Below are 26,379 nucleotides of genomic sequence, written 5' to 3' on the forward strand. Positions count from 1 at the left end.
ACTTGCATTGTGTCTGATAATAATGATGGTTTGTGATTTATACTGAAATACCCACAAGTGCTTTGTGGGATGATTTTAAGATTAACACTGAGGTGATGTTCATAAACATACCATGAGCATAATTGATAATATTGCAATTATGGACCAGGTTGGTGTGTAATGATATTAAAGTGTTCTTTGATCACGTAGAAGTCATAACCCCACTGCTGCTGAGAATGAGTGAGTCACTCTTTTGGAAATACCTTCCCAGTGCTAAGAACAGGATTTACATGTTTATAATATATTTACCACAAATATTTTATTTTTACTTCTGTTTGTATTTCTAGAGTGCTACATGCCAAATAATGCTTGGTAAGGCAGGGAAATGCATGCAGGGGTTCAGGGGTTAACAGGGGTGCTGTCTAATGTTATTGAAGTTACTAGATGTATGTGTAAAATGATGTCCAAATATCACAGGGATGGTGACAGATAATATTTAAAAATCACACTGAATATGCAAATGTAATGCTGTCTTCTGTCTGTCTCGCTAAACAAATAGTTGTTTTTAATCAAATCACTTACCCGTAGGTGATGTGAGGTGATTTTTAAGTGCCCACAGAGATTTTTTTATTTCAGTTATTTTTATTTCATTCCTTGTAGCGCAAACCTAGCTTGGGAGCAGTGGCGAGCTTTACAGTAGGAGAATGTCACCATTGGTACACAGTATCATAGTAATGTTGGTGGAGGGAGGGAATGATTTGTATTCATCTGGCAGATATTGTTGAAAGAAACATGTTTTTGGTGTTTGCAAAGAACTGAAGGATGGTAGGGGCATTTTGAGCCTCTGCCCAGTTATCGGGCATAGCAAACTATGATGTGTTTTGGTATTACATTCCCTGTTAGGGTTATAGAAAACTGTCCCCAAGTGTGGGGGTTGGTAGAAAGCTATGCAGGGGTGGAACTGTAGGGAGGGAGGTGGCCTGGGGCACAGATTATAGGATGGGCAGGAAAGCAGTCGACAATACGTTTTAGCCAGGAAGTGAATAGGGGAAAAAGAAGTACATGGAAAGGTTTTCTGGTGCTTTTAGACACTACGATGCTTCTCCTCAAGGTCCAGGGAGACAGAGAGCGTGTTCCACAGGGAGGCCGCAGCAGAAGAACCACATTTACCAACATGTGGTTGCGTGTAGAACCTGAGGGAGTACGAGGCGGATGAGGGAAGAGGGAAGGGAAGAGCTGGAGCAAGCACATATTTAGTAAGTGACAGTGCAAGGTATTGAGGTCCCAGGGACCAGAAGGCCTTTTGCATAATGCACAGAGCTTTTAGTTTATTGTTTGCAGCCACTGTGAGGTATTGCAGACATTTTAGTCCGGGAGAGATACGATCCCTGCCATTCAGGCTAAAGACAAGCTGTGCACTCTTATTATGGATGAGTTGCTGAGGGCGCAGATTGGAAGCTGCGAGATTTAAAAAGAGCATGTGGCAACAGTGCAGCGTACGAACCACCACAGCCGTGCAGACACTGACCTTTTTGAAAGTGACTGCAGGTTGCTAAGATACATTTAGTGGTGGCTTTAGTGCCTTCTTTTTATGATTTATGTAGTAGGTGGGTAAGTGGGGAACAATTTTCGTAGCATTGGCGGAAGGAAAGAATAGAGTTCCTGTTTAATATAGCGTATGAAATGAAAACTTTGCAAGCACATACAAACAAATTGCCACTTTATGGAAGGAGATGGGAGGAGCATCATTATGCTTTTTAAACACGTAGTGGACGCTTAGAGGCAGATATCTTGCGCATAGGCACTTATAACAGATTTTTAACCATACTTCAAAACAACTGTTCATACCTTTCTTGTGTGGTAATGGGTGCTTATGTGGATGAATGTGCATGTATAACTCATGCAATGTTTCACTGAACTTTCCACTGAACGTGCTTTCCAATAACAGCACACGTGCAGGCTGATTTTGTAACGGTACATATGAAGTCTTGCGGAGAACTGACATTGTAAAATGCTGAAGTCTTGGAGGGCATTGGTGTATGCGTGTGTGAGTGCTTGGCAATACCTGATAAGGGCTTGGTGGGAAGAGGATAGTGAAAAGGGAAGGACTAGTCATGATTTACTGGGGCGCAGCTATTACGATACGTTGCACACGTGCTACATTCTGCACTTTTGAACATGCTGGCCAATGGAAATGTGATTGTTGCAATTGTCCAATCAGGTGGTTAGAGTGTGCATCACAGGAAAGGGCGGCCATATTTTATTTCGTTACTGTGTGTAGTGAGGCTGGCAGAGATGGCCAGACGTACAGTTTTCATAGTGGGTGAACGCTTTGTGCTAGATCTGCTCCAGTATGCTGTGGAAAGAGGCCTTAACGGCAATTTGAATTTGGACGAAGTGGAGACTTTGTGGTGCAGTGTCGCTGTCCGTACTTTCGACCATTTGCTTGCAGAATGTCAACGAGAGGCCAGTTTAGGCACTGTACACGTTGTGATAGTGCACTTTGGAGCATTGTTTTTGGGTTCCATAGCTTGTGCAAGTGTGCACCATCAACTCAAAAAGATGATGAAAAAAGTGCAGCACATTTTTGCCACTGCGAAGGTGCTCCTCCAAGTCCACTATATAACTATCCCAATGAATGTTGTTGGCAGCCAGAGGTGGGAAGGCGTCTTATCAACAGAAGCATGTGTAACTTTTTGCCTGCTACTGGGATGTACTCCTGTGACAATGACAACATTGGCGATCGATATGTGCACCTTCTCAATGGAAATGGCATTTTGTTGTCGTCCAGTGGCAATGACATTTGGTTTTCCAATCTACAGGCTGCACTGAAGACGGTATTGTTAGAATGTGAGGCGCAGTGCAACAAATAAAAACATGTGTAAAAGCCTGAAAAAAAGAGTTATTGCTGTGGAAGTTGTTTTAAAAAATAGAAAAAAACAGCTTTTTTAAGAGCCACCACTACAAAGGACTTCCCCTACCTTGGTTGAAATTTATTCACCTATTCCCTCACGCACACAGATGGAAAAGACAGCACAAATCGCAACAGTTGCAGGGTTGTACGTGTAACATACACCCCTTTTGCACATGACCACCCTATATTTGGGACTGTGGATGACATACGATTGTGCAACAAGCTTTCTGGGTGTGGAGTGCACGCACAAACTGGTATACGGTATGTTTGTCAACCTAAATGCAGAGGGTGAACTTATGCCTGTGTTGTACGAGCCACAGCGTATGCTTTGTGGGTGAATTGCACATATATTACTTGACAGTGAATGGAAAACAGAGTCCGGTGGGAGTTATGTGTAGAGTGTATCATGTGTGTTTGTACGCTTATGGAGCAGCTACACTGAAGTGATTGCTTTTAGTTTGTCTGTGTGAGACTCTGGTGACGCTCAATCATGATATTATTGTTGTTGACTGCGGAAGGACAAATGAACACCATTCTACATGATTTTCTGTGCCGTTTGTGCTGAGGGAGGCAATAGGCCAGGTAATGCTTCTGTTTCCGATCTCCTGCATAAGTGTGTATCCCATTATGCAGACACCCATGTAGGTGCGTTATTTTTTGTTTGGTCTGGAAATGGAGAAAGCGCAGTACATTGCAAAGAGGTGTATTTGTGTCTTTTTACAACTTGTGCCATTGTGGTACTGTACAAATGGGAATCTATAGTTTCACAGCACAAACAGTTTTCCCCACAAATAGCGTTCCTGTTGATATTACTGCATTTCCGAATTTCACACGCTCTACACACATTGCCTTGCCGCCCTTTTTGGAAGTATAGGAATAATGTTTGTGGTTGCTGTTGTGCACTTGCACGCCTCAAAATATACTGCAACACGCAGAACCATCTGTTTCAACAGCCACACGTTTATACCTATTTCCACTGCAGCGTTTTCCACAGTACCACGGTTCCTTCCATTTAGCATAAACGATGCGAGTCTCACTGCCTCCCTTCATTGGCACTTACATTGTGACACTCTGAAAGGAGCTTTATATCATAATCGGCGACAACAAATATTGCTAAAGAGATGTTGTGGTGAAGGTGTGGTACTACGAACATAGCATCATTGATAAATACACTATGCTGAAGCAACGTTATGTTTATAGTGCCCTAATACAAATCTATGAAACTCATGAACAAAAAACGTCAAAGTTAAGTTGCACTAGCAAAAACCTATGAAATTCAGTGGAAAAACCTTGTTTCAGGGACATTCTGGTTACAGGTAAAACCGCAAAATCCCAGAAATTCACCAGTTATGGTAAGCTAAGCAACCATAACTCGCGCCACCACCATGCGCTGCTAAGACTAACACCCAGGACATCAAAGATGACATCACAAATGTCATTGATGACATGACTGATGACATCACATGTGTGGCTCCCTCTTTTTTTTTTTTTCTCAGTGTCTTATATATACTGGGTGCTTTTCGTCACTGGGAGTCAGAAACGAAAAATTGAAAAGGTACTATATTTGTTGATCTTACCCTACTTTCCTTAGGGTTCAGGCACATGATATGATGCATATACATGGGGGAAGAAGTAAGCCTGAAACACAGCAAGCATTCCTGTGCATGAAGATGATCAGTTAGGGTATGAACACTTTGTGGTAGTACTGCTACTGTGTTGTTAACTGTACAGTCCTTGTAGATGCTCATATTTGTATGCGTTGTTGTCTCTTTATATTTTGTGTATATTAGTTTCATTATGTAGTAAGTGAGGCATTCTTAGCTACTAAGTACATGTTGCACAGTACAGAAAACGTGGCAATGAAAGCAGTCATCATTTCACTATCCAACTTAGGAACATTTTGTATAGAGCATCTGTATGATGCATGCTGCAGACAGTTCCTACGTTTGTACATGCGTTGGGTCATGTACTTGAAAGAACTCTGTAATGCAATACTGTTTATAGAAATGCATTGGTTAATGAACTGTTTATCTCATAATAGTTCTTCCAATGATCTCTGATAGTTTTCTTCCAACAGTACAATGCCAATCCCTTTTGGAGGCTTTTCATGAAAACTAACTACACATGTGACGTCATCAGTCATGTCATCAATGACATTTGTGATGTCATCTTTGATGCCATGGGTGTTGGTCCTTGCATGGCACAGTGATAGCGCAAGTTATGATTGCTTAGCTTACCATAACTGTCAAATTTCTGGGGTTTTGCAGTTTTACCTGTAACCATAACGTCCCTGTAACAATGTTTTTTCACACACACACACACACACTATACATCCCTTCCCCTTTTATTTGCCACTTTCGATGTTTCTACTTACATCCGTGATTCTGTTCGAGCCCTTCGGTATCAACTCTTCCCCAATTGACCACTTTGCCTTTAGGCCACGGGATGCCAGCTGGACCCGACAGGAATTTCTTCAAAGAGGCACCTGCCCATCGTCTCTGGTCACATGTGTTGTACTACCGCTCTCCACAGGAAACTCTGTGGTCTTCCGGCTAATGGTGTAAGACGTCAAGAATTCGAGGGACTGGATAGAACCAGTCTCTGCTACCAAAACGTGCAGTAGCGCCTGGAGCTTTCTAGGCGCTTGATGGAATTACCATAATAATTAATCTTATGCCCAAAAAACTGGACAGACTCGAGGAAATATGGCAAAATACTATTTTATTACCAGTTCAATAAAGTAGGAAAACCTGGCGAACAAACTGTAGTTCACTCTCTCGATACCTTTCTGTTACACAAAGGCTTTATACCACTTTGTACTTCAGCTATGACATCCTACGTGGCAAATAACAAAACCTATCGGACGGAGGGTTTGGTTAGGGGAATATATCTACTTATACCTTATTTAGGTTTTAGTAACATAATTGGCTGCCCCTCATCTAGTAGGCCCGCCTTGAACTTCCCTCTAACTAAGTGTAATACAGATAATAGTAGAATAACAGCAGCAGATTGGCCTTTGCAACAACGTATAGTCACCATTGCATAGGCCCTCATGATTGGTTGGCATCCTCTCCCAACCTTGGACATTTGGCTCGTTAGCAGCACATAAGCAAAATGAAACCCAAGTGAGACAACTGTCCACTTTGGTCAATTAGCCTACTATGTCTCATCAGTTAGGCCCTAAACCAAGGCTTCTTCTTTGTGTTGACCTTGCTAGCTGTTCTCTTCTCCTGAACTTCAAAGTGAGTCGAGGTACATTGCGATCTTCGTCTGGGATTAATGAATAGTCCTCGTTTCTGGTCTTACACCATGTGTGAAGAGACCATGATTTTGACCATCTTGCCTTTCTATTTAGTGCTATTTGATTCAATTATACAGATTGTCATTACTCTCCTTGGCCTCTAGAGACTTGGTCGCTCCGTCTTGCATATGCTTTCTGCGTCTTTAATTGTACAATACTTGGAATTCACAAATGCTCACTCATTAACTTAATCTAAGTGAAATATGTCCTGCGTACATTGTTTATCGTCAACTCCTTTTGTGCCTTGCAGCTGCCTCTCGCTGCAGCATCCTTGAGCCATACCCAAACAAATAATCTTTGTCCATGCACAAATTCATGTTCCAGCACCTTTCAGTTCTGCAGCGGTGGTCTCTCTCCTTCAAGCCTTTTGCTTACTATTATATAGACCTGACGTCCATCTTTTCCACATGGCTGCTTTACCCGTGTTCTATGTTATGCTGCAACAAGCTTCTATGTGGCTCATCTACCTTGCGGGTCTGTGTATATACATTTACTACATGTCTTCTCACTTTATTCTTTGTTGCATGAGATTTCTTCACATTTGCATGTTTGCTTTGCTTCTTCAGTAAGTCTTCTTTCTTTAAGTATTCGTACATCGTTTCAGTGCATCCTTGTGTCACTTCTTCTTGACGCCTCTTTGCACTTGTCAGATTTCATTGACAGCTGTATGATATTCTCTGGTGCCTGCAGACTTGCTTCTTCCACCTCCAGTTCGAGAGTACATTTGATACAGTTGACGGAGTGCATAACATCTCATATTTCTGTGCGGTAATAGGATGATACCTGGTGTCATGCAGTGTCTTCAGGCTTTTTATCCTGTTTGACGGAGGTGAGGGGGCGGGCTCTGTAGATGACATATACACCTGCCTCTCTACACTACACCCTCCCACACTTCATTTCAAACGCTACCCCTTTCTTAGTAATTGTTCCCCACATCTGCCTTATCCTAAGTGTTCATGCATAACATTAATAAACATAGAGTAGGCTCGGGTGATTGTCTAATAATTATTGTATGTGTTTAATTTGTTTAAATGGTATAATGTGCAGGCTTCAAATGTAGATATAAGTAGAAGGGTTCTGCAAACTTGACTTGAAACAAGGTTTGCATCATTTTAATAATCCTGTGGCTCAATTTTGATTCTGCTGAACTCCTAAAGTGCTGACTGAGGAGGGCATTTGAGGAAACAATTAAATATCTACTTCTCCAAGTTTGATTTTCCAGTTGGTTTGATCCAGATAGAGCTATACGCAACTATTGGTTCATATGAGATTCAGTTTAATTGGATCTGAACAAAGGCCTCCTATACATATGTCACATGTAAGAAAATTCAAAAGAAACCGGGGGAAAACAAGAAAATGTGCTAAATATTAATCCAGGTTGAACCAAGCTGATGCTTTCATCTATTTCAGCTGCTCGAATCAGGGCTGGAATCGTTTTACTCATTTGGAGTTTTAGGTCCAAACTGTTCAGATCACTCAACAGATTTAAAACCCCCTGCTTGGGATATTTGTGAGTTCAGTATGGAGTGGTTTGTTCATTATATAAATTCCTATTCTGAACCGCTTTTTGTATGCACAGCTCTTGTCACTTCAACCTGGCCACCCTCATTAGAAAATGTGTCTAAACACACAGTGTGTAATCTTTGAAGAGGGTTTCTGGTTTGAATTGCATCGTAACATAGCTCAGTGAGGATGGGATATACAGATTTGTGACATCAAATCTAAACTTTGACTGAATGCATCTATAAGACTTGCAATAACATGGATTCGGAATTCTCCCATATGGAAGCATGGTCTCAGGACGGACTCGCAATCAAGACCTCTTCAAATGGGAAGACACACATCATGCCTCTAATACCACTCCTGTTCTGAAAGCAGACGCATAGCCAGGGCCTCATTAAGAGTTTGGAGGTTATTTGGCTGTAAATCCACATAATTATCGGCAAACTCGATTACCGTTACCACCACTTGGTCCCCCGGATTTGCGGTGGGATGACAAGTGGTGGTGTTAATCTCCATTTTCAGTCTGTACGACTCTACGGGATGTTTGTGGAATTAGCGCCAGCGGGAAATCTGACGGCAGTAGTTCCACCAATTTTAACAATTTTTGGCAGCAAAGTGGTGGATTTACCTCCATCTTTTTGCTGGGGGTAAATCCTCCAACTGATCAGCAAACGTGTGGTATGGTAATATGACGGTAATGCAGTGGTAATTCAATTCCTGTCGCGTTGCCACTGTGTTCACACATACTGCCGTACTTGTAATAAAGCCCTATTCACTGAAACACTCAATGCATCCAGAGCAGAGCTGGGCTGACACCCACTCTTATAAGACATGAAAAAAATCAATCCATTAAGTTCCCGACCCATGTCGAAGAAAGTGATGTTCGGTCTTATCACCTTAAAGCAAATTATGAAGCAAACACTTCACAACATCAAATGAGCACAAGGCCAGAACACACACTCCAACATCCCAGTCCAAAGACCTGTATAATCCACTGGAAAACTATCACAGAGGGAAATACAATATGACATTTTATGCAGTCTATTGGAGAGGATAAAACCTTGCAGAATATTACCCAACAGGTAAAAACATCAAACACAGACAAATAAGTACAGGGCGAGCGATCAGTCTGGAGGCTAAAACCAGCCAACACAGACAAACCTGGAAATCCGAGGAAGAGGGAATCTGTGAGGAATCTGTGACCATGGGATAGTTCAACACTCGGCTTACATCAAGCCCACCGAGGAGTATTGTGTGGGGGTTCAAATCGAGTAGATATTCAGTTTTTAATCCAATTTCAAGTCACAACTGTATCCTCTCTCGGTTACCCGGATATTTATAACTCACCGTGACTGATGCAGGAAATGTTGTAGAGCCTTTGTGGTGATGCCACAGCATGTACAAAGATCTCAAGATTATTGTACGCTTGCGTGCCCTGGCTACGCAGGATGCCTAAACCCCCCTTTCATTGGGTACAGGGTGGGTTGGGATCCATGGCATATAGGTTACTCCTTTATGATGTTTGTGGCAAAGTGCCTTTTAGGTTTTGCCAAAGTTATAACAAATGCTTTTTGGATAATGAAATCTATAATGAAAACCAGAAAATGAGGAACATTTGAAATGGCGGTCTCCTTCTATCTAATGGTCTGCCAGAAATGGGTGCATCAGAGCGAAGTGGAGTTTGTAGTTAATGTGCATACAGGGTTCTGCCTGGCCTTGCATTCTCATGTATTTTCATGGGAGGAGGGGGTGGGGGGTTCTAGCATTAATCAGAGCTTCCCTTTGGTATCAGTCCCCACTATTTGGAAAGGTCATCCATTAAGAGGAAAGAGGTGTTGGCAGGCTTCTGGCGAGATCTTCTGGCCACCTCTCTACTTTCAGATACGTTAAATACCGAGAGGATAGCCTAGGGGGTAACCGACAACACAGAGCAACACAGGTTTGCATACCAGTCCATTGCTAAGTGCACACTTCTAAAAATAAAATCAATGTAACACAATTGTGTCCTCAGGTTGCTCGGCCTCCGGGCATCCGGCATTTTCCTGGTGCCAGAGGCTTGCCTGAGAATGAGATCCCTTCAATGGGCACTCAGGATGCAGTGGTCTCAATTCTTGGGCAAGATGTCATACCTACTTCAGGTTCGGAGCAGGGTCGCCTGTGGTGGGCCTGCGAGGACAACACTCTGAAGTGAGAACCTTTTGGACAAACATGGACCGAGATGACAGTAGTTGCGGAAGCCTCACTTAACGGGTGGGAAGCCTACATCAACGATCTGACAATCAGCGGTCGTTGGTCACCAATTTGTTCTCTTCTCAGCAGAGAGCGCTGTGGTTAGACATGGTTGACCCTATGTCCCTCAAGGGCTTCCATCTCAGTTGACATCATCGTCATATATATAACATGCGCAGTGCCTGTTGGCTTCAGTTCTGGTTTTACGCCACCCTTATGCAGAATTATCAACGGTATTAAGTGCCTTAGATATATAGTCTGCTCTGAGTAGTCTTGGGTCGCTGATTAATTCAATCAGCCGGTATGGGCTGACGCTTATAAGAATAAAAGGCTAGGACGACTGCTATTAACTAGCATATGGTTCTACAACATATCGCTCTCCAGATGTTTTAGACTACAAGTTCCATCTACCCTGGCCAGCATAGTCAACGATGAGGAATCATGGGAGTCATAGTTGCAGATGCCTGCGCTAGCACATGCCCTCTTCCATCTTCAGAATGTCAGTGTTTAGAGGAGGATTCCAAATTTCCATGATGACCATCAGAGTTTAGGATGATGGGAGATCAGCTGGTCCATGAGGAAAAAGGGTTTTCCATAATCTCTAAATGCGTTTTGTCATACAGTGAGAGGGTGGAGTTAGTGGTGGGGGGTTTCTTGAAGGAGACTCATGATTAGATAAGATGTGCATGGAGAGGATGAGGGTTTTAGGAATGATCAGTGTTGTGATGTTTAAGCAGTGTAGTCAGGATATGGATGGGAAGAGGGGGTGTAGGATAGGAGAGAAGAGGGATGATTTGTGAGGCTAGGGCATGGCTTTGAGGGAAAGGAAGAGAAAGAATAGTTTTGGGGGGAAAAGGAGGATAGGCATTAGGTATGGGAGGCTAAGCAGAAGGAAGAAGAGGGTAGATGGGTGGAAAAGAGAATGATTAGGAAAAAAGAGGAGGGAAGGCAGGAGAAAGAGGATAGACAGCATGCAGAGAAGGATGAGTAGAAGGAAGAAGAGGATAGACAGGTGGAAGAGAGTGGTGAGGTGGAAGAGAAGGATAGGCAGGAGGTAAAAAAGGATCATTTGTAGGAAATGGAGGATATGCAGGAGGAAGGGGGGGTCAGTAGAAGGAAGAAGTGGATAGGCAGGAGGAAGACGTGGCTCTGCAAGAAGAAATTATGGGCCGGAGGAAGAAGATAGGCAGGTTGAAGAGAGAATGGTTTGTAGGAACAGATGGGCAAGACGAATAGGAGGATGGGCCGGAGGGAGAGAAGGCTAGTCAGATGGAAGAGGTGGACAGTTGGGTATAAGATGGAGACTAGTTGCGAAGAAGAGACTAGGCAAGAGGAAGAGGATAGGCAGGCATATGGAAAGCAGATAGGTGGGCATGGGTAACCGAGGAGAGAGTTTTAAGTTGAGATAGCTGTTCTGTGAGTGCACATGAGGATGAAGAGTGGTGCAGGAGTGGGGTTGAGGCCCTATGACCTAGCAAGCCCGAACAGGTTCCACGCATTTGTTATGAAACTCAAAGCAAATATAAATATCAGATATTGTTTTTTGGTGCTTTTTTGTCAGCTTTATGCACCAAATTATATATTTTGAAGTATGCATGAATTGACAATGCCCGAATACAAAAACCACCAACACCATTTTCTTGGGCTCTTCATCTGTTGCCACAGATATTGGATTGGCCCAAGTGAGTCATGGCAGACCTGTGTGTTGCAAGCCCTGCAGTGCCATGAATGCTGAGCCCTTCTCTTACCCATGTTTCACAACACTGGCAGCTTTCTTTGGTTTTGTAGTACAATACTATGGGGGTCATTACGAGGTTGGAGGTAAGTAACAGTCCTTACCGGCATGGAGCAAATACTGTGTCCGTGTAGAAAAGAGCCTGCTAATAGAGGGCTATTCCCGCTAATAGAGGGCTATTACGAGTTTGCGTGCACAAGCTTTGCGCCATGCCGGTAACAACATTACCGCCATGCCACTAAAGTCAAAAAAATTGGCCTTAGCGGCATCACGGAAAGCGCAGACAGCACTACTGGCATCAATGGACGTGGCATTAGCGGTGACCGCTAACAGCCTCAAGAGGGATGTCCAAATGAAAAAGAGAGAGATCTGGCAACTTGTTGCCCAGAAAGTCACCGCCGTAGGCAACACCCCCCATACCATCAAGGATGTCCGCGAGCGCTGGGATGACCAGCACCTGAGAGTGAGGAACATTCTTTCCACAAACAGGAGCCAGGCCATGGCAACTGGTGGAGGAGCAAGCTCACCCATAAAGCTAAGCCGGTGGGAGGAGATCTGTGCCAGCACGATTGGCCTAGAGGCCATAGAAGGTGTGGGCGAGATGGAGCGTGGTGCCACCTCATCGGCGGAGGGAGGTGAGTGTCCTAAGAAAACACTGTAATGCTAAGTATGATGATAGTCCACCAATTTGTCTGTCCAAAGAGGCAATGCACGGCCCAATACATACACATTGACACATCCCTGCCTAGATGCCGTCCACAGCACAGACACATGCACATGCATGCAGCATGACAATGCCATACCTGACACACACCAAACAAATATGAAAATGGCATAAATCACACTGCACGCAAGCCACAACAGAAAAGCATGTCACATAGCACACGCCCGCCCCAACATGACTGATCCCGACGGATGCCTGCATGCTCCACCCATATAGCAAGCAACGTGAGCATCAAAACTCCACTGCCTAATCCCCTTTAATGTGTAGAAGAGCAATAATACAAATGTATGCATGATGCTTGTCAAACCATCACTCATGCCGTCCCTCTCTTGGTCCCCCACAGGCTCAGATCCTGACAGCGAGGCCCGGGAATTATCCCCACAGGTGACAACCTGGAAGAGGGCCAGGGATGAAGGCAACAGGCCTTCCACTTCGAAAGGCCCAGAGAAGCCATGACAGGCACTTAAGACAAAAACAGCTCAAGATGCCACTGCACTGGTGCCTCTAAAGCCTGTTACCACAGTCCCCAAAACACCTGTGATACCTGCACAGGAGACAGTGGGCGATGGGGCACAATCTGCAGAGAACAGCTCTGTTGGGGAGGTGACAGCTACGGCACCCCATACAGATGATGATGTGCAGGGCCAGGTGTGTGTGCCTGTCGAGGACGACTCCTCGGACCTTCCTGCAACACCAAGTCATGCCCCAATCCCCCAGGTCACACCTGTCGATTTCTACCACGGCACTACACAGCAGTCTGGAGGGGAGTGCGTACAAGGGAGCATGAGTCCCACAAAGGACCCACATGTATTTGGGGATGACACACATGCACCCTCAACCTCCACTTTTGTACAGTCAGGGGTGCAGCAGATGGGACAGGCAGCACTGCGCCAGGAGGAGCTCACAGCCCTAGTGAGGCAGTTTGTCGCAGACATTGCACAGGCAAGGCAGGGGGGGCGCGACAACACTGCTTCCCTGAGGCAGGCCATTGAGGCAAGCACCACAAGGATCTGTGAGGAGGTGTTTGCACTGAGGCAGGTCCTCGCCCGCATTGTGGATTGCATGGAGGCTGAGCATCCGGCCCCCAAACTGGAGCAAGCAGCCACCCCTTCCTCATCAAGCTCCACCCAAAACAGCCACCTACGCAGGTCAGCACGCACCTTGCACCGATCAGACATGCCGCCACCAGGTGCAGGAAGTGGAAGGATGTAGAAGGGGCAGCCTGATGAAGGCAATTGACACAGACACATGAAGCATTTGCTTGGACACCATGTGTGGGGGAGTTGTGGGGGGAGGCGGGAGAGGGTGTGTGGGGGAGTTGAGGGGGAAGGGGGAGCAGGTGTGTGAGGTGGAGGGGTTGAGCACTTAATTCTATTTGACATTTTAATACACCCGTTGTGTAAAACAAAAACTTGAGTGGACATTCCTTATTGCATATGTGTCAATTATTGATATACAGTGCATAGTGTACATGTAATCCCACATCCAGTGCCCTCTGTCCCACTTTCATGTCACCCTCTGCAGCCATGCATGTTAGAAATATTGTGCAATCACTGACTGACGCACAGCACGTCCCTCCTGTGCTTCGGCACCCCGATGATGTGCACCCACATCTTCTTCATCCCCTTCATCATCACCAGGTGGTTGAAGTTCAATGTCAGGGGGCAGGGTTCCCTTCGGAACAACATGTTGTGCAGCATGACACATGATGATCTTAGCTACCTTCTCATGCCTGTAGAGGAGTGCCCCACCAGACCGGCTAAGGCAGCGAAACCATGCCTTCAACAGGCCAAACGTCTGCTCGATGACCACACGGGTACGGGTATGGGAACGATTGTAGTCCTCCTTGTGCCTGTTCTGCGGATTTTGGACAGGGGTGAGGAGCCACAGCTTCAAGGGATAGCCACTATCACCTGCATGAGAGGAAATTAAAGGTATATGTTCGTCGATTCATGATGGACAGCTGTACTTGTCACACATGCCTGTAGAGAATTGATGGTCACATGCACATGTCCCTGGTTGTATGCACACATTTCTCATGCCCTCAATGTGTTCTGTGCCATGGACGCATGGTGTGGAATGCATCTTCAAGTTGATACACGTTGTACACTGTCTTGATGTTGCTCATGCATTGTGGACGCATACTGCTGTGTTTGTGTTGAATATGTGATGTGCCCTGTATGATTTACTAACTGGCAGCATTGGCAGTACTTGCTGCATTATTTGCCATTCAGCGATGATTATTCCCATGGTGACATGCTGCACTCCTGTGGATGTGGCGGCCTGTGACAGGCAGTGGATTCCCTTGGTGGTTTTGTTCAGTGCACTCCCATGGATGCTTGTCCTGTGTGGTGATTTGCTACAGACAGCTACGTAGTGATTATTCACAGCATGTTGCTGGATTGTGTTACGGAGGCTGAGTTATGAGGATGAGTGCTGCACGTGTTGTGGGATGTGGGGTGGTTTTAAGTGATAGGTTTCCAGCTTATTTCATTGCTATGGATTTGGTTGTCATGTTCAGTTTGGGATGCTTTGGGGCACAGTGTTTTGGGATGTGGACATTGTGCTGTCACAACAATGACACCATGGTGGTGTGTGCATCTCTCCCCCCATTTCACTGCCATGTGCCTGTCATGCAACTTGCCAAGCAGCCAGGCCCGTCGTCTTGCATGTCTCTCCATGTTGCTTGGTAGCGTGGAGTTCCGCAGGACCATTGAGTCATGAGTTGATCCGGGATATCGGGCACAACAATGTGTGATGATGTTGCTGGCGTCCCATACCATCTGCACATTGATGGAGTGGTATTGCTTGCGGTTGCGGTACACCACCTCCATGGCATGAGGGACCACCAACTCCACGTGGGTGCAGTCGAGGGCACCTATGCAATTTGGCATGCCTGCCAGTGCATGGAAGCCAACTTTTGTATCGAAATCTCCTGGGGAGTCTGTGGTAGGGATATGTAGTCCCTTGTGTGCTTCAGGAGGGCATCCAGTACTTGGTTCAGCATGCGGGAAAATAAGGGTTGTGATATGCCATGCATCTTCCCCACCATGTGCTGGTAGGTGCCTGTGGCAAGGAAGTGGAGCACCGACACTACCTTCAGTAGAGGGGGGATGGCGGTGCGTATTTCAGTGTGGCTGACAATGTTGTTGTGTATCATGTCCACGATGGTGGTGATGGTGTCCCGGTCCAGGCGGTACAGGGTGTGGATCTGCTCAGGGGTTAGGTTGAATGGACTGGCTCTGATGCGAGGAATTGGGGGCTGCCTGCGTGGTACCACTGGCTGTACTGGTGGGGCATGCTGGGCCTGTCTCACCCTCCTTCTCCTCCTGCATCTCCTCTGTGGTGCCTCTGTGGTGCCTGCTGTTGTTGTTGTTGCTGGTGTAGCAATGCAAGCATGTCCCCCAGCCCCAGTATTGCTACTACTAGTGGAATCATTTTGGTGTGGGAAGGGGTGTGGTGTGTGGATGTGCTCCTTTTGTACTGGCCCAGACTCCATTGCCTCCACCTCTGCTGATTGTGTGCACCTGTGGCAGTTGGGAACACTGCACATTGCAGTTTACGGGTGCTTCGTGATGCCGGTATTCCCGGCATGCCGGTATCCCATATTAGCGCCTTCACGATGCCGGTATTTGCATGTCCACCTGACTTGTGATGTCCTCCCGTTAGCGGTATCCCTGTATTGCCGGCCTGAAGGTTCGTGTGCCCGCGCCCTTGCTGCTATTAGCGGCACCGTTATTAGCGGTGCCTCTAATACCGGGTTCATAGGTCGGAATAGCCAGAGAGGTATGCGATGCCGGTAATCCTTTACTGGCATCATTTTTCCATTACCTCCAAACTCGTAATGACCCCCCTAGTTCTGGCAATGTGGGATATTCTTTCTGCTATTTACATAATCTTCCTTTCTTTCCACCCTTGACTTCTCTGACAGCAATCGGTTAAACTGCACGAACTGGTCGAGGAGCACAACAAGGTCATGGTCACTGTGTGCCTGAAAAATGGAGGTGAGTGTGTGCATCTGTTCATTTTTACAAATGTATAATTATGAAATCCTCATGTGTAGAAATACAACGCAGTCTACTAGCATTATGTGCATTTTCTACTAATTAAACAATCCTAGACAGCATGTCAATGTCAACAAGGCTGCACAAGTCAATGTTTTTTTTAAATTTATTTTTCAAGCGTAGGCACCTGTCTTTAGCCTTCGAAGTGTGCGACTAGTTCTTTGGTGAACTATGCTTGGACTAGGCAAATCAGAAAAAGCAGCTCACAGTGCAGCAGTTCACCTGGCCTGGCGCTAGTTAAAAGGATCAGGTTTACTCAGCAAGAAGTCACCTGAACTAGCATGTTGACTCGAACTGAGTGCAATTCTTACTGACCTGTCTGACTTTTAGGTACCTGAATTAGTTTGCCTGGTCTTACCTGATGTCAAAAGCCACACGTTACTCTTCTGCCCATTTGCTTAGAAACTCCAGACAGTAACTCCTTCCTTCGACTATCTGTCAAAGGTGCTTCACAAAAGTGGGCATCATTTTGAGGTCCAGGAAACGTGTCCCCATACTTAATTCAGATCATTTTTGGATTACTAGATTGGTCGTTGACAGCGTTGGTAACCCTTTGGCGTTTAGTGCCCTAGAAAAGTTTCCTCCGTTCCTGTGACCAAACAATCCCATTTCGTGCACTTGTCCAGATCATTGCTCTTACAGGTGCAGTGGTCCAGGTCATTGCTCTTACAGGTGCAGTGGCCCAGATCATTGCTCTTACAGGTGCAGTGGTCCAGATCATTGCTCTTACAGGTGCAGTGGTCCAGATCATTGCTCTTACAGGTGCAGTGGTCCAGATAGATCATTGCTCTTACAGGTGCGTTTGTCCAGATCATTGCTCTTACAGGTGCAGTGGTCCAGATCATTGCTCTTACAGGTGCAGTGGTCCAGATCATTGCTCTTACAGGTGCAGTGGTCCAGATCATTGCTCTTACAGGTGCAGTGGTCCAGATCATTGCTCTTACAGGTGCAGTGGTCCAGATCATTGCTCTTACAGGTGCAGTGGTCCAGATCATTGCTCTTACAGGTGCAGTGGTCCAGATAGATCATTGCTCTTACAGGTGCGTTTGTCCAGATCATTGCTCTTAAAGGTGCAGTGGTCCAGATCGTTGCTCTTACAGGTGCAGTGGTCCAGATCATTGCTCTTACAGGTGCGGTGGCCCAGATCATTGCTCTTACAGGTGCGTTTGTCCAGATCATTGCTCTTACAGGTGCAGTGGTCCAGATCATTGCTCTTACAGGTGCGGTGGCCCAGATCATTGCTCTTACAGGTGCAGTAGTCCAGATCATTGCTCTTACAGGTGCAGTGGCCCAGATCATTGCTCTTACAGGTGCGGTTGTACAGATCATTGCTCTTACAGGTGCGGTGGCCCAGATCATTGCTCTTACAGGTGCGGTGGTCCAGATCATTGCTCTTACAGGTGCTGTGGCCCAGATCATTGCTCTTACAGGTGCTGTGGCCCAGATCATTGCTCTTACAGGTGCAGTGGCCCAGATCATTGCTCTTACAGGTGCAGTGGCCCAGATCATTGCTCTTACAGGTGCAGTGGCCCAGATCATTGCTCTTACAGGTGCAGTGGTCCAGGTCATTGCTCTTACAGGTGCAGTGGTCCAGGTCATTGCTCTTACAGGTGCGGTGGCCCAGATCATTGCTCGTACAGGTGCAGTGGTCCAGGTCATTGCTCTTACAGGTGCAGTGGTCCAGGTCATTGCTCTTACAGGTGCGGTGGCCCAGATCATTGCTCTTACAGGTGTTTGTCCAGATAATTGCTCTTACAGGTGCAGTGGTCCAGATCATTGCTCTTACAGGTGCGGTGGTCCAGATCATTGCTCTTACAGGTGCAGTGGTCCAGATCATTGCTCTTACAGGTGCAGTGGTCCAGATCATTGCTCTTACAGGTGCGGTGGCCCAGATCATTGCTCTTACAGGTGCGTTTGTCCAGATCATTGCTCTTACAGGTGCTGTGGCCCAGATCATTGCTCTTATAGGTGCAGTGGGCCAGATCATTGCTCTTACAGGTGCAGTGGTCCAGATCATTGCTCTTACAGGTACGGTGGCCCAGATCATTGCTCTTACAGGTGCGTTTGTCCAGATCATTGCTCTTACAGGTGCGGTGGCCCAGATCATTGCTCTTACAGGTGCGGTGGCCCAGATCATTGCTCTTACAGGTGCAGTGGCCCAGATCATTGCTCTTACAGGTGCGGTGGCCCAGATCATTGCTCTTACAGGTGCAGTGGTCCAGATCATTGCTCTTACAGGTGCGGTGGCCCAGATCATTGCTCTTACAGGTGCAGTGGTCCAGATCATTGCTCTTACAGGTGCAGTGGTCCAGATCATTGCTCTTACAGGTGCGGTGGCCCAGACCATTGCTCTTACAGGTGCAGTTTTCCAGATCATTGCTCTTACAGGTGCAGTGGTCCAGATCATTGCTCTTAGAGGTGCGGTGGCCCAGATCATTGCTCTTACAGGTGCGTTTGTCCAGATCATTGCTCTTACAGCTGCAGTGGTCCAGATCATTGCTCTTACAGGTGCAGTGGTCCAGATCATTGCTCTTACAGGTGCGGTGGCCCAGATCATTGCTCTTACAGGTGCGTTTGTCCAGATCATTGCTCTTACAGGTGCGTTTGTCCAGATCATTACTCTTACAGGTGCGGTGGCCAAGATAATTGCTCTTACAGGTGCGGTGGCCCAGATCATTGCTCTTACAGGTGCGGTGGCCCAGATCATTGCTCTTACAGGTGCAGTGGCCCAGATCATTGCTCTTACAGGTGCGGTGGCCCAGATCATTGCTCTTACAGGTGCAGTGACCCAGATCATTGCTCTTACAGGTGCAGTGGCCCAGATCATTGCTCTTACAGGTGCGGTGGCCCAGATCATTGCTCTTACAGGTGCGGTGGCCCAGATCATTGCTCTTACAGGTGCGGTGGTCCAGATCATTGCTCTTACAGGTGCGGTGGCCCAGATCATTGCTCTTACAGGTGCAGTGGTCCAGATCATTGCTCTTACAGGTGCAGTGGTCCAGATCATTGCTCTTACAGGTGCGGTGGCCCAGACCATTGCTCTTACAGGTGCAGTTTTCCAGATCATTGCTCTTACAGGTGCAGTGGTCCAGATCATTGCTCTTAGAGGTGCGGTGGCCCAGATCATTGCTCTTACAGGTGCGTTTGTCCAGATCATTGCTCTTACAGCTGCAGTGGTCCAGATCATTGCTCTTACAGGTGCAGTGGTCCAGATCATTGCTCTTACAGGTGCGGTGGCCCAGATCATTGCTCTTACAGGTGCGTTTGTCCAGATCATTGCTCTTACAGGTGCGTTTGTCCAGATCATTACTCTTACAGGTGCGGTGGCCCAGATCATTGCTCTTACAGGTGCGGTGGCCCAGATCATTGCTCTTACAGGTGCGGTGGCCCAGATCATTGCTCTTACAGGTGCAGTGGCCCAGATCATTGCTCTTACAGGTGCGGTGGCCCAGATCATTGCTCTTACAGGTGCAGTGACCCAGATCATTGCTCTTACAGGTGCAGTGGCCCAGATCATTGCTCTTACAGGTGCGGTGGCCCAGATCATTGCTCTTACAGGTGCGGTGGCCCAGATCATTGCTCTTACAGGTGCGGTGGTCCAGATCATTGCTCTTACAGGTGCGGTGGCCCAGATCATTGCTCTTACAGGTGCAGTGGTCCAGATCATTGCTCTTCCAGGTGCAGTGGTCCAGATCATTGCTCTTACAGGTGCGGTGGTCCAGATCATTGCTCTTACAGGTGCAGTGGCCCAGATCATTGCTCTTACAGGTGCGGTGGCCCAGATCATTGCTCTTACAGGTGAAGTGGTCCAGATCATTGCTCTTACAGGTGCGGTGGCCCAGATCATTGCTCTTACAGGTGTTTGTCCAGATAATTGCTCTTACAGGTGCAGTGGTCCAGATCATTGTTCTTACAGGTGCAGTGGTCCAGATCATTGCTCTTACAGGTGTTTGTCCAGATCATTGCTCTTACAGGTGCAGTGGTCCAGATCATTGTTCTTACAGGTGCAGTGGTCCAGATCATTGCTCTTACAGGTGCGTTTGTCCAGATCATTGCTCTTACAGGTGCGTTTGTCCAGATCATTGCTCTTACAGGTGTTTGTCCAGATCATTGCTATTACAGGTGCAGTGGTCCAGATCATTGTTCTTACAGGTGCAGTGGTCCAGATCATTGCTTTTACAAATGCAGTGGTCCAGATCATTGCTCTTACAGGTGCAGTGGTCCAGATCATTGCTCTTACAGGTGCGTTTCTCCAGATCATTGCTCTTACAGGTGCAGTGGTCCAGATCATTGCTCTTACAGGTGCAGTGGTCCAGATCATTGCTCTTACAGGTGCGGTGGCCCAGATCATTGCTCTTACAGGTGCGGTTGTCCAGATCATTGCTCTTACAGGTGCAGTGGTCCAGATCATTGCTCTTACAGGTGCGGTGGCCCAGATCATTGCTCTTACAGGTGCAGTAGTCCAGATCATTGCTCTTACAGGTGCAGTGGCCCAGATCATTGCTCTTACAGGTGCGGTTGTACAGATCATTGCTCTTACAGGTGCGGTGGCCCAGATCATTGCTCTTACAGGTGCGGTGGTCCAGATCATTGCTCTTACAGGTGCTGTGGCCCAGATCATTGCTCTTACAGGTGCAGTGGCCCAGATCATTGCTCTTACAGGTGCAGTGGCCCAGATCATTGCTCTTACAGGTGCAGTGGTCCAGGTCATTGCTCTTACAGGTGCAGTGGTCCAGGTCATTGCTCTTACAGGTGCGGTGGCCCAGATCATTGCTCGCACAGGTGCGGTGGCCCAGATCATTGCTCGCACAGGTGCAGTGGTCCAGGTCATTGCTCTTACAGGTGCGGTGGCCCAGATCATTGCTCTTACAGGTGTTTGTCCAGATAATTGCTCTTACAGGTGCAGTGGTCCAGATAATTGCTCTTACAGGTGCAGTGGTCCAGATCATTGCTCTTACAGGTGCAGTGGTCCAGATCATTGCTCTTACAGGTGTTTGTCCAGATCATTGCTCTTACAGGTGCAGTGGTCCAGATCATTGCTCTTACAGGTGCGTTTGTCCAGATCATTGCTCTTACAGGTGCGTTTGTCCAGATCATTGCTCTTACAGGTGTTTGTCCAGATCATTGCTTTTACAGGTGCAGTGGTCCAGATCATTGCTCTTACAGGTGCAGTGGTCCAGATCATTGCTCTTACAGGTGCAGTGGTCCAGATCATTGCTTTTACAGGTGCAGTGGTCCAGATCATTTCTCTTACAGGTGCAGTGGTCAGATCATTGCTCTTACAGGTGCAGTGGTCCAGATCATTGCTCTTACAGGTGCGGTTGTACAGATCATTGCTCTTACAGGTGCGGTGGCCCAGATCATTGCTCTTACAGGTGCGGTGGTCCAGATCATTGCTCTTACAGGTGCAGTGGCCCAGATCATTGCTCTTACAGGTGCAGTGGCCCAGATCATTGCTCTTACAGGTGCAGTGGTCCAGGTCATTGCTCTTACAGGTGCAGTGGTCCAGGTCATTGCTCTTACAGGTGCGGTGGCCCAGATCATTGCTCGCACAGGTGCGGTGGCCCAGATCATTGCTCGCACAGGTGCAGTGGTCCAGGTCATTGCTCTTACAGGTGCGGTGGCCCAGATCATTGCTCTTACAGGTGTTTGTCCAGATAATTGCTCTTACAGGTGCAGTGGTCCAGATAATTGCTCTTACAGGTGCAGTGGTCCAGATCATTGTTCTCACAGGTGCAGTGGTCCAGATCATTGCTCTTACAGGTGTTTGTCCAGATCATTGCTCTTACAGGTGCAGTGGTCCAGATCATTGCTCTTACAGGTGCGTTTGTCCAGATCATTGCTCTTACAGGTGCGTTTGTCCAGATCATTGCTCTTACAGGTGTTTGTCCAGATCATTGCTTTTACAGGTGCAGTGGTCCAGATCATTGCTCTTACAGGTGCAGTGGTCCAGATCATTGTTCTTACAGGTGCAGTGTTCCAGATCATTGCTTTTACAGGTGCAGTGGTCCAGATCATTGCTCTTACAGGTGCAGTGGTCAGATCATTGCTCTTACAGGTGCAGTGGTCCAGATCATTGCTCTTACAGGTGCGTTTGTCCAGATCATTGCTCTTACAGGTGCGGTTGTCCAGATCATTGCTCTTACAGGTGCAGTGGCCTAGATCATTGCTCTTACAGGTGCGTTTGTCCAGATCATTGCTCTTACAGGTGCAGTGGTCAGATCATTGCTCTTACAGGTGCAGTGGCCCAGAGCATTGCTCTTACAGGTGCGGTGGTCCAGATCATTGCTCTTACAGGTGCGTTTGTCCAGATCATTGCTCTTACAGGTGCGTTTGTCCAGATCATTGCTCTTACAGGTGCAGTGGTCAGATCATTGCTCTTACAGGTGCAGTGGCCCAGATCATTGCTCTTACAAGTGCAGTGGTCCAGATCATTGCTCTTACAGGTGCGGTGGTCCAGATCATTGCTCTTACAGGTGCGGTGGCCCAGATCACTGCTCTTACAGGTGTGGTGGCCCAGATCATTGCTCTTACAGGTGCGTTTGTCCAGATCATTGTTCTTACAGGTGCAGTGGCCCAGATCATTGTTCTTACAGGTGCAGTGGCCCAGATCATTGCTCTTACAGGTGCAGTGGCCCAGATCATTGTTCTTACAGGTGCAGTGGCCCAGATCATTGTTCTTACAGGTGCGGTGGCCCAGATCATTGTTCTTACAGGTGCGGTGGTCCAGATCATTGTTCTTACAGGTGCGGTGGTCAAGATCATTGCTCTTACAGGTGCGGTGGTCCAGATCATTGCTCTTACAGGTACAGTGGCCCAGATCACTGCTCTTACAGGTGTGTTTGTCCAGATCATTGTTCTTACAGGTGCAGTGGCCCAGATCACTGCTCTTAAAGGTGCAGTGGCCCAGATAATTGCTCCTACAGATGCTGTGGCCCAGATCACTGCTCTTACAGGTGTGATTGTCCAGGTCATTGCTCTTACAGGTGCAGTGGCCCAGATCATTGCTCTTACAGGTGCAGTGGCCCACATCATTGCTCTTACAGGTGCGTTTGTCCAGATCCTTTCTCTTACAGGTGCAGTTGTCCAGAACCGTGTGCTTACAGGTGCTGTTAAGACAGCCCAAAAACTCCCAAACAGACCCAGAGGAACTGGAGTCAATCCAAACCAGATTCAAATGAAGAAGTAGACCAAGTGTGAGACTGATTCCAGCTTTGTCATAGAGGGATAGCATACAAGCATTCAAATCTTGTGATTCTCGGTGTATCAATTAAAAACAGCCTAAATACTACAGATGTGTAATTAGTGGCGTCCTAACATAATCTCCGTTTACTAAAATCTACGGGAACTGGAGATAGGTTCGTACGGTTGGCTACATATGGCTTCCAAAGGGGTTAAACATTTGATTCGGTTAGACATAGCTGATGGCTCCCACCCCTATTTTGATAATGTTTAAACTGCATCATCTTCACTGCAAGGGGTTTATTGCCATGCTATTTGATGGTCCTTACGTGTCCAAGGATTTTGATAGGTTGGCACTGTGAGAAACCTGATGGTGTTCTCACCTTTAGACCCTGGAATCTATTGTGCAGGGGGAGGGCTATCCCGCTTGGATACTGACTCTGGCAGTGGATGAGCAAGGGAGGGTCACCTAGATGGGTTCCTTGGGACTGTGGGCAGAGCGCCCTTAGGTGAGATGCAGTATCCTCTGCTTTCTGACACACCCCTACCCGACATCCCCTCTGTAATTGTGGGACATTGGCATCACCATCCTATCCTTCCCAACCTTTTTCCTTATGGAAAAGGAGAAAACAAGGAAACTCAAGATTATCTCTGAACCCCAATACGAAGTTTGCCTCTCTGCAAAACTAGATATCCAATTATCCCCTTCTTCTCTTAGAATACCAAGGGGGATGTAAACTAACACCCAGGGGATATTTCCATCTCCACTCCATCTCCCCTTCCCGGTTTCCCACATGTACTGAGAAGAAGAGGAAGCAACCAGAAGTTGCGAAGAATGCCCATGGGAATCAACAGTCCATGAATTCCTATGGACATTCTCAATATTGTCCCACTAAAGAGGACAGGCAGGCCCAACCCTGACAAAACACCTGCAAACCCTTAACACTACGCAGGTGTATAAAAGGAGGCTGTTAAGGGGAAAAGGACAGTTGCTCTCGGGAAGCCAGAAAGGAGGCTGCAAGGCAGAGACCGGCAGAGGATCCCTACCTAAATTCTAGGCACTCGGCGGGAGCAAGTTGGGGTTACTGCCCAGACAGGAGACCCAGGAACAGAAGGAAGCAGGAACTGGTGGCCTCTTGAGTGGTACGCAAAAACGCTGGCCCAATAGCGTGGCGAAGGAGCTGAGCCTCCATGGAGCCAGAACCACGCAGCCTGCACTCTGTTCGTCAAGCCCAGGGCAGGACTCACTCCATTGGGACCAGAGCCAACCCAAAAGGGGTCTGAGGGGCCGATGGCAAAGACCCTGACCCCCAATCCTGCATATCCAAAGGGAACCGCTGCTCAGTCCGACGCTGCCCGGTGAGTCTGGAGAAATGAGGCAAGGGACACTCGAGAGCGTGCAGCGGCAGCAGAGCGAAGCGGGAGACACAGAGCCAAGAAACTGAAATTTGCATTGGGGAGGCCTCCAATTCAGGGATAGATCCTGAAGGGCCGCGAGGACCCAATCACAGAAGAGCACATGGACTGGGAGGTTATCTGGGAAGGGGAGTGACCCAGGAGAACCAAAAAGGACCCAGGGAAGAGGTGCATTGTGGGACATGCCGTGCAATAAGGTGACAATGTTCTGATAGTGCTTTTTCCAAAGGTTTCTGTGAACTTGCGAACTGTGCATTGTGAAGTGAAATCATTTCTAGGACGTAGTGTTTCCATAGCCAGAAACCTGAGGGGCTTGTGAGAAAAACCTATATGAACTTTGCTTAACCTGATTCGAAGTGGTCATGCAGAGCTGTGCGCCAGCTTGTACAGTACTGAAAGTCTTCGAGGGGAAACTGGAAGTGAATTACACACAGTGGCAGGCCTGCGTCCGACATAGATAAGTGGGTAGTAATTCATGTGCTTGAAGGAGACGGGCGCAAGCCTGACAGGGGGAAGCCTGTCGTGAAGTGTCTATCGAAACTAACAGGCTCAAGGCCGAACGAGGTGAACCGGTTGGGCCTATGTGACATCTGTGAATGCTTTGCAAAGAAAAGTCTGAGCTTGGTTGAAGGAAACCAGAGGGGACAGCCTTTTGAATACTGAACAGAACTGTATTGTTAACACTGAAAGAGGCAAGAGAAGCCTATTGTGACATTTTGACTCTAGACCCAGGAGAGTTGCCCTGGGAAGTGAATTGTACGAATTGTACCCTAGCTACTTGGAAGTAGTAGACCTGTACCAGACATCCTCCTTGCAGTTATTATCTGGACCTGTGGCTTATCCATAGGGGAAGGGCATTAGTGAGAAACGTACAACCATCCTGACTTATTTTGATACACTTTGTTTTTTTGTTGAAAATGTATATTTCCCCTTACTAGTTATTCTATAAGCTTATCACAGGCAATAGTGTTATTAGATACTTCTTTATTTTTACTAGGACTGTTTTCTTTTATTCAACGGTCGAGCTTGCTCCCAGTTTAGTGATGGGGCAGATAGGAAGTCTCAAACCCCTTTAAAGCCAATTAATAAAGATTTTAAAACTTCCATCACTGTGTTCCTATACTTTTGAGATCTTGCCAACCTTGGACACTTGGCATGTCGTCAAGGTATGAGCCAGACATAGAGTAGGGGAGGAGGCCCATGGAATATTCATCCTCCAATTAAAGGTTAACATCCCTCAGTCTCAGGCCATGAGACCGGGCAACCCCTTTGTACTTGGCCTTGTGTGGCGTCTTGTGTCCATGTGCACATTTAGGGAGTAGTGCAGGTGTA

General features: G+C 47.0%; 1 protein-coding gene across 2 annotated transcripts in view; it reads left to right on the forward strand.

The window, feature by feature from the left end:
- LOC138491106 (probable cation-transporting ATPase 13A4) overlaps window positions 1–26,379 on the forward strand; it is a 1,999,067-nt gene that overhangs the window by 904,757 nt on the left and 1,067,931 nt on the right. For both annotated transcript variants that reach the window (XM_069617426.1, XM_069617427.1), the window contains exon 8: window positions 16,317–16,389. In XM_069617426.1, the coding sequence (XP_069473527.1) occupies window positions 16,317–16,389 (73 nt within the window). The remainder of the gene's footprint in view (window positions 1–16,316; window positions 16,390–26,379) is intronic.

This window comes from Ambystoma mexicanum, chromosome 10 (genome assembly GCF_040938575.1).
Source record: "Ambystoma mexicanum isolate Mex_15411 chromosome 10, UKY_AmexF1_1, whole genome shotgun sequence".
In the NCBI taxonomy this organism is placed as follows: Eukaryota; Metazoa; Chordata; class Amphibia; order Caudata; family Ambystomatidae; genus Ambystoma; species Ambystoma mexicanum.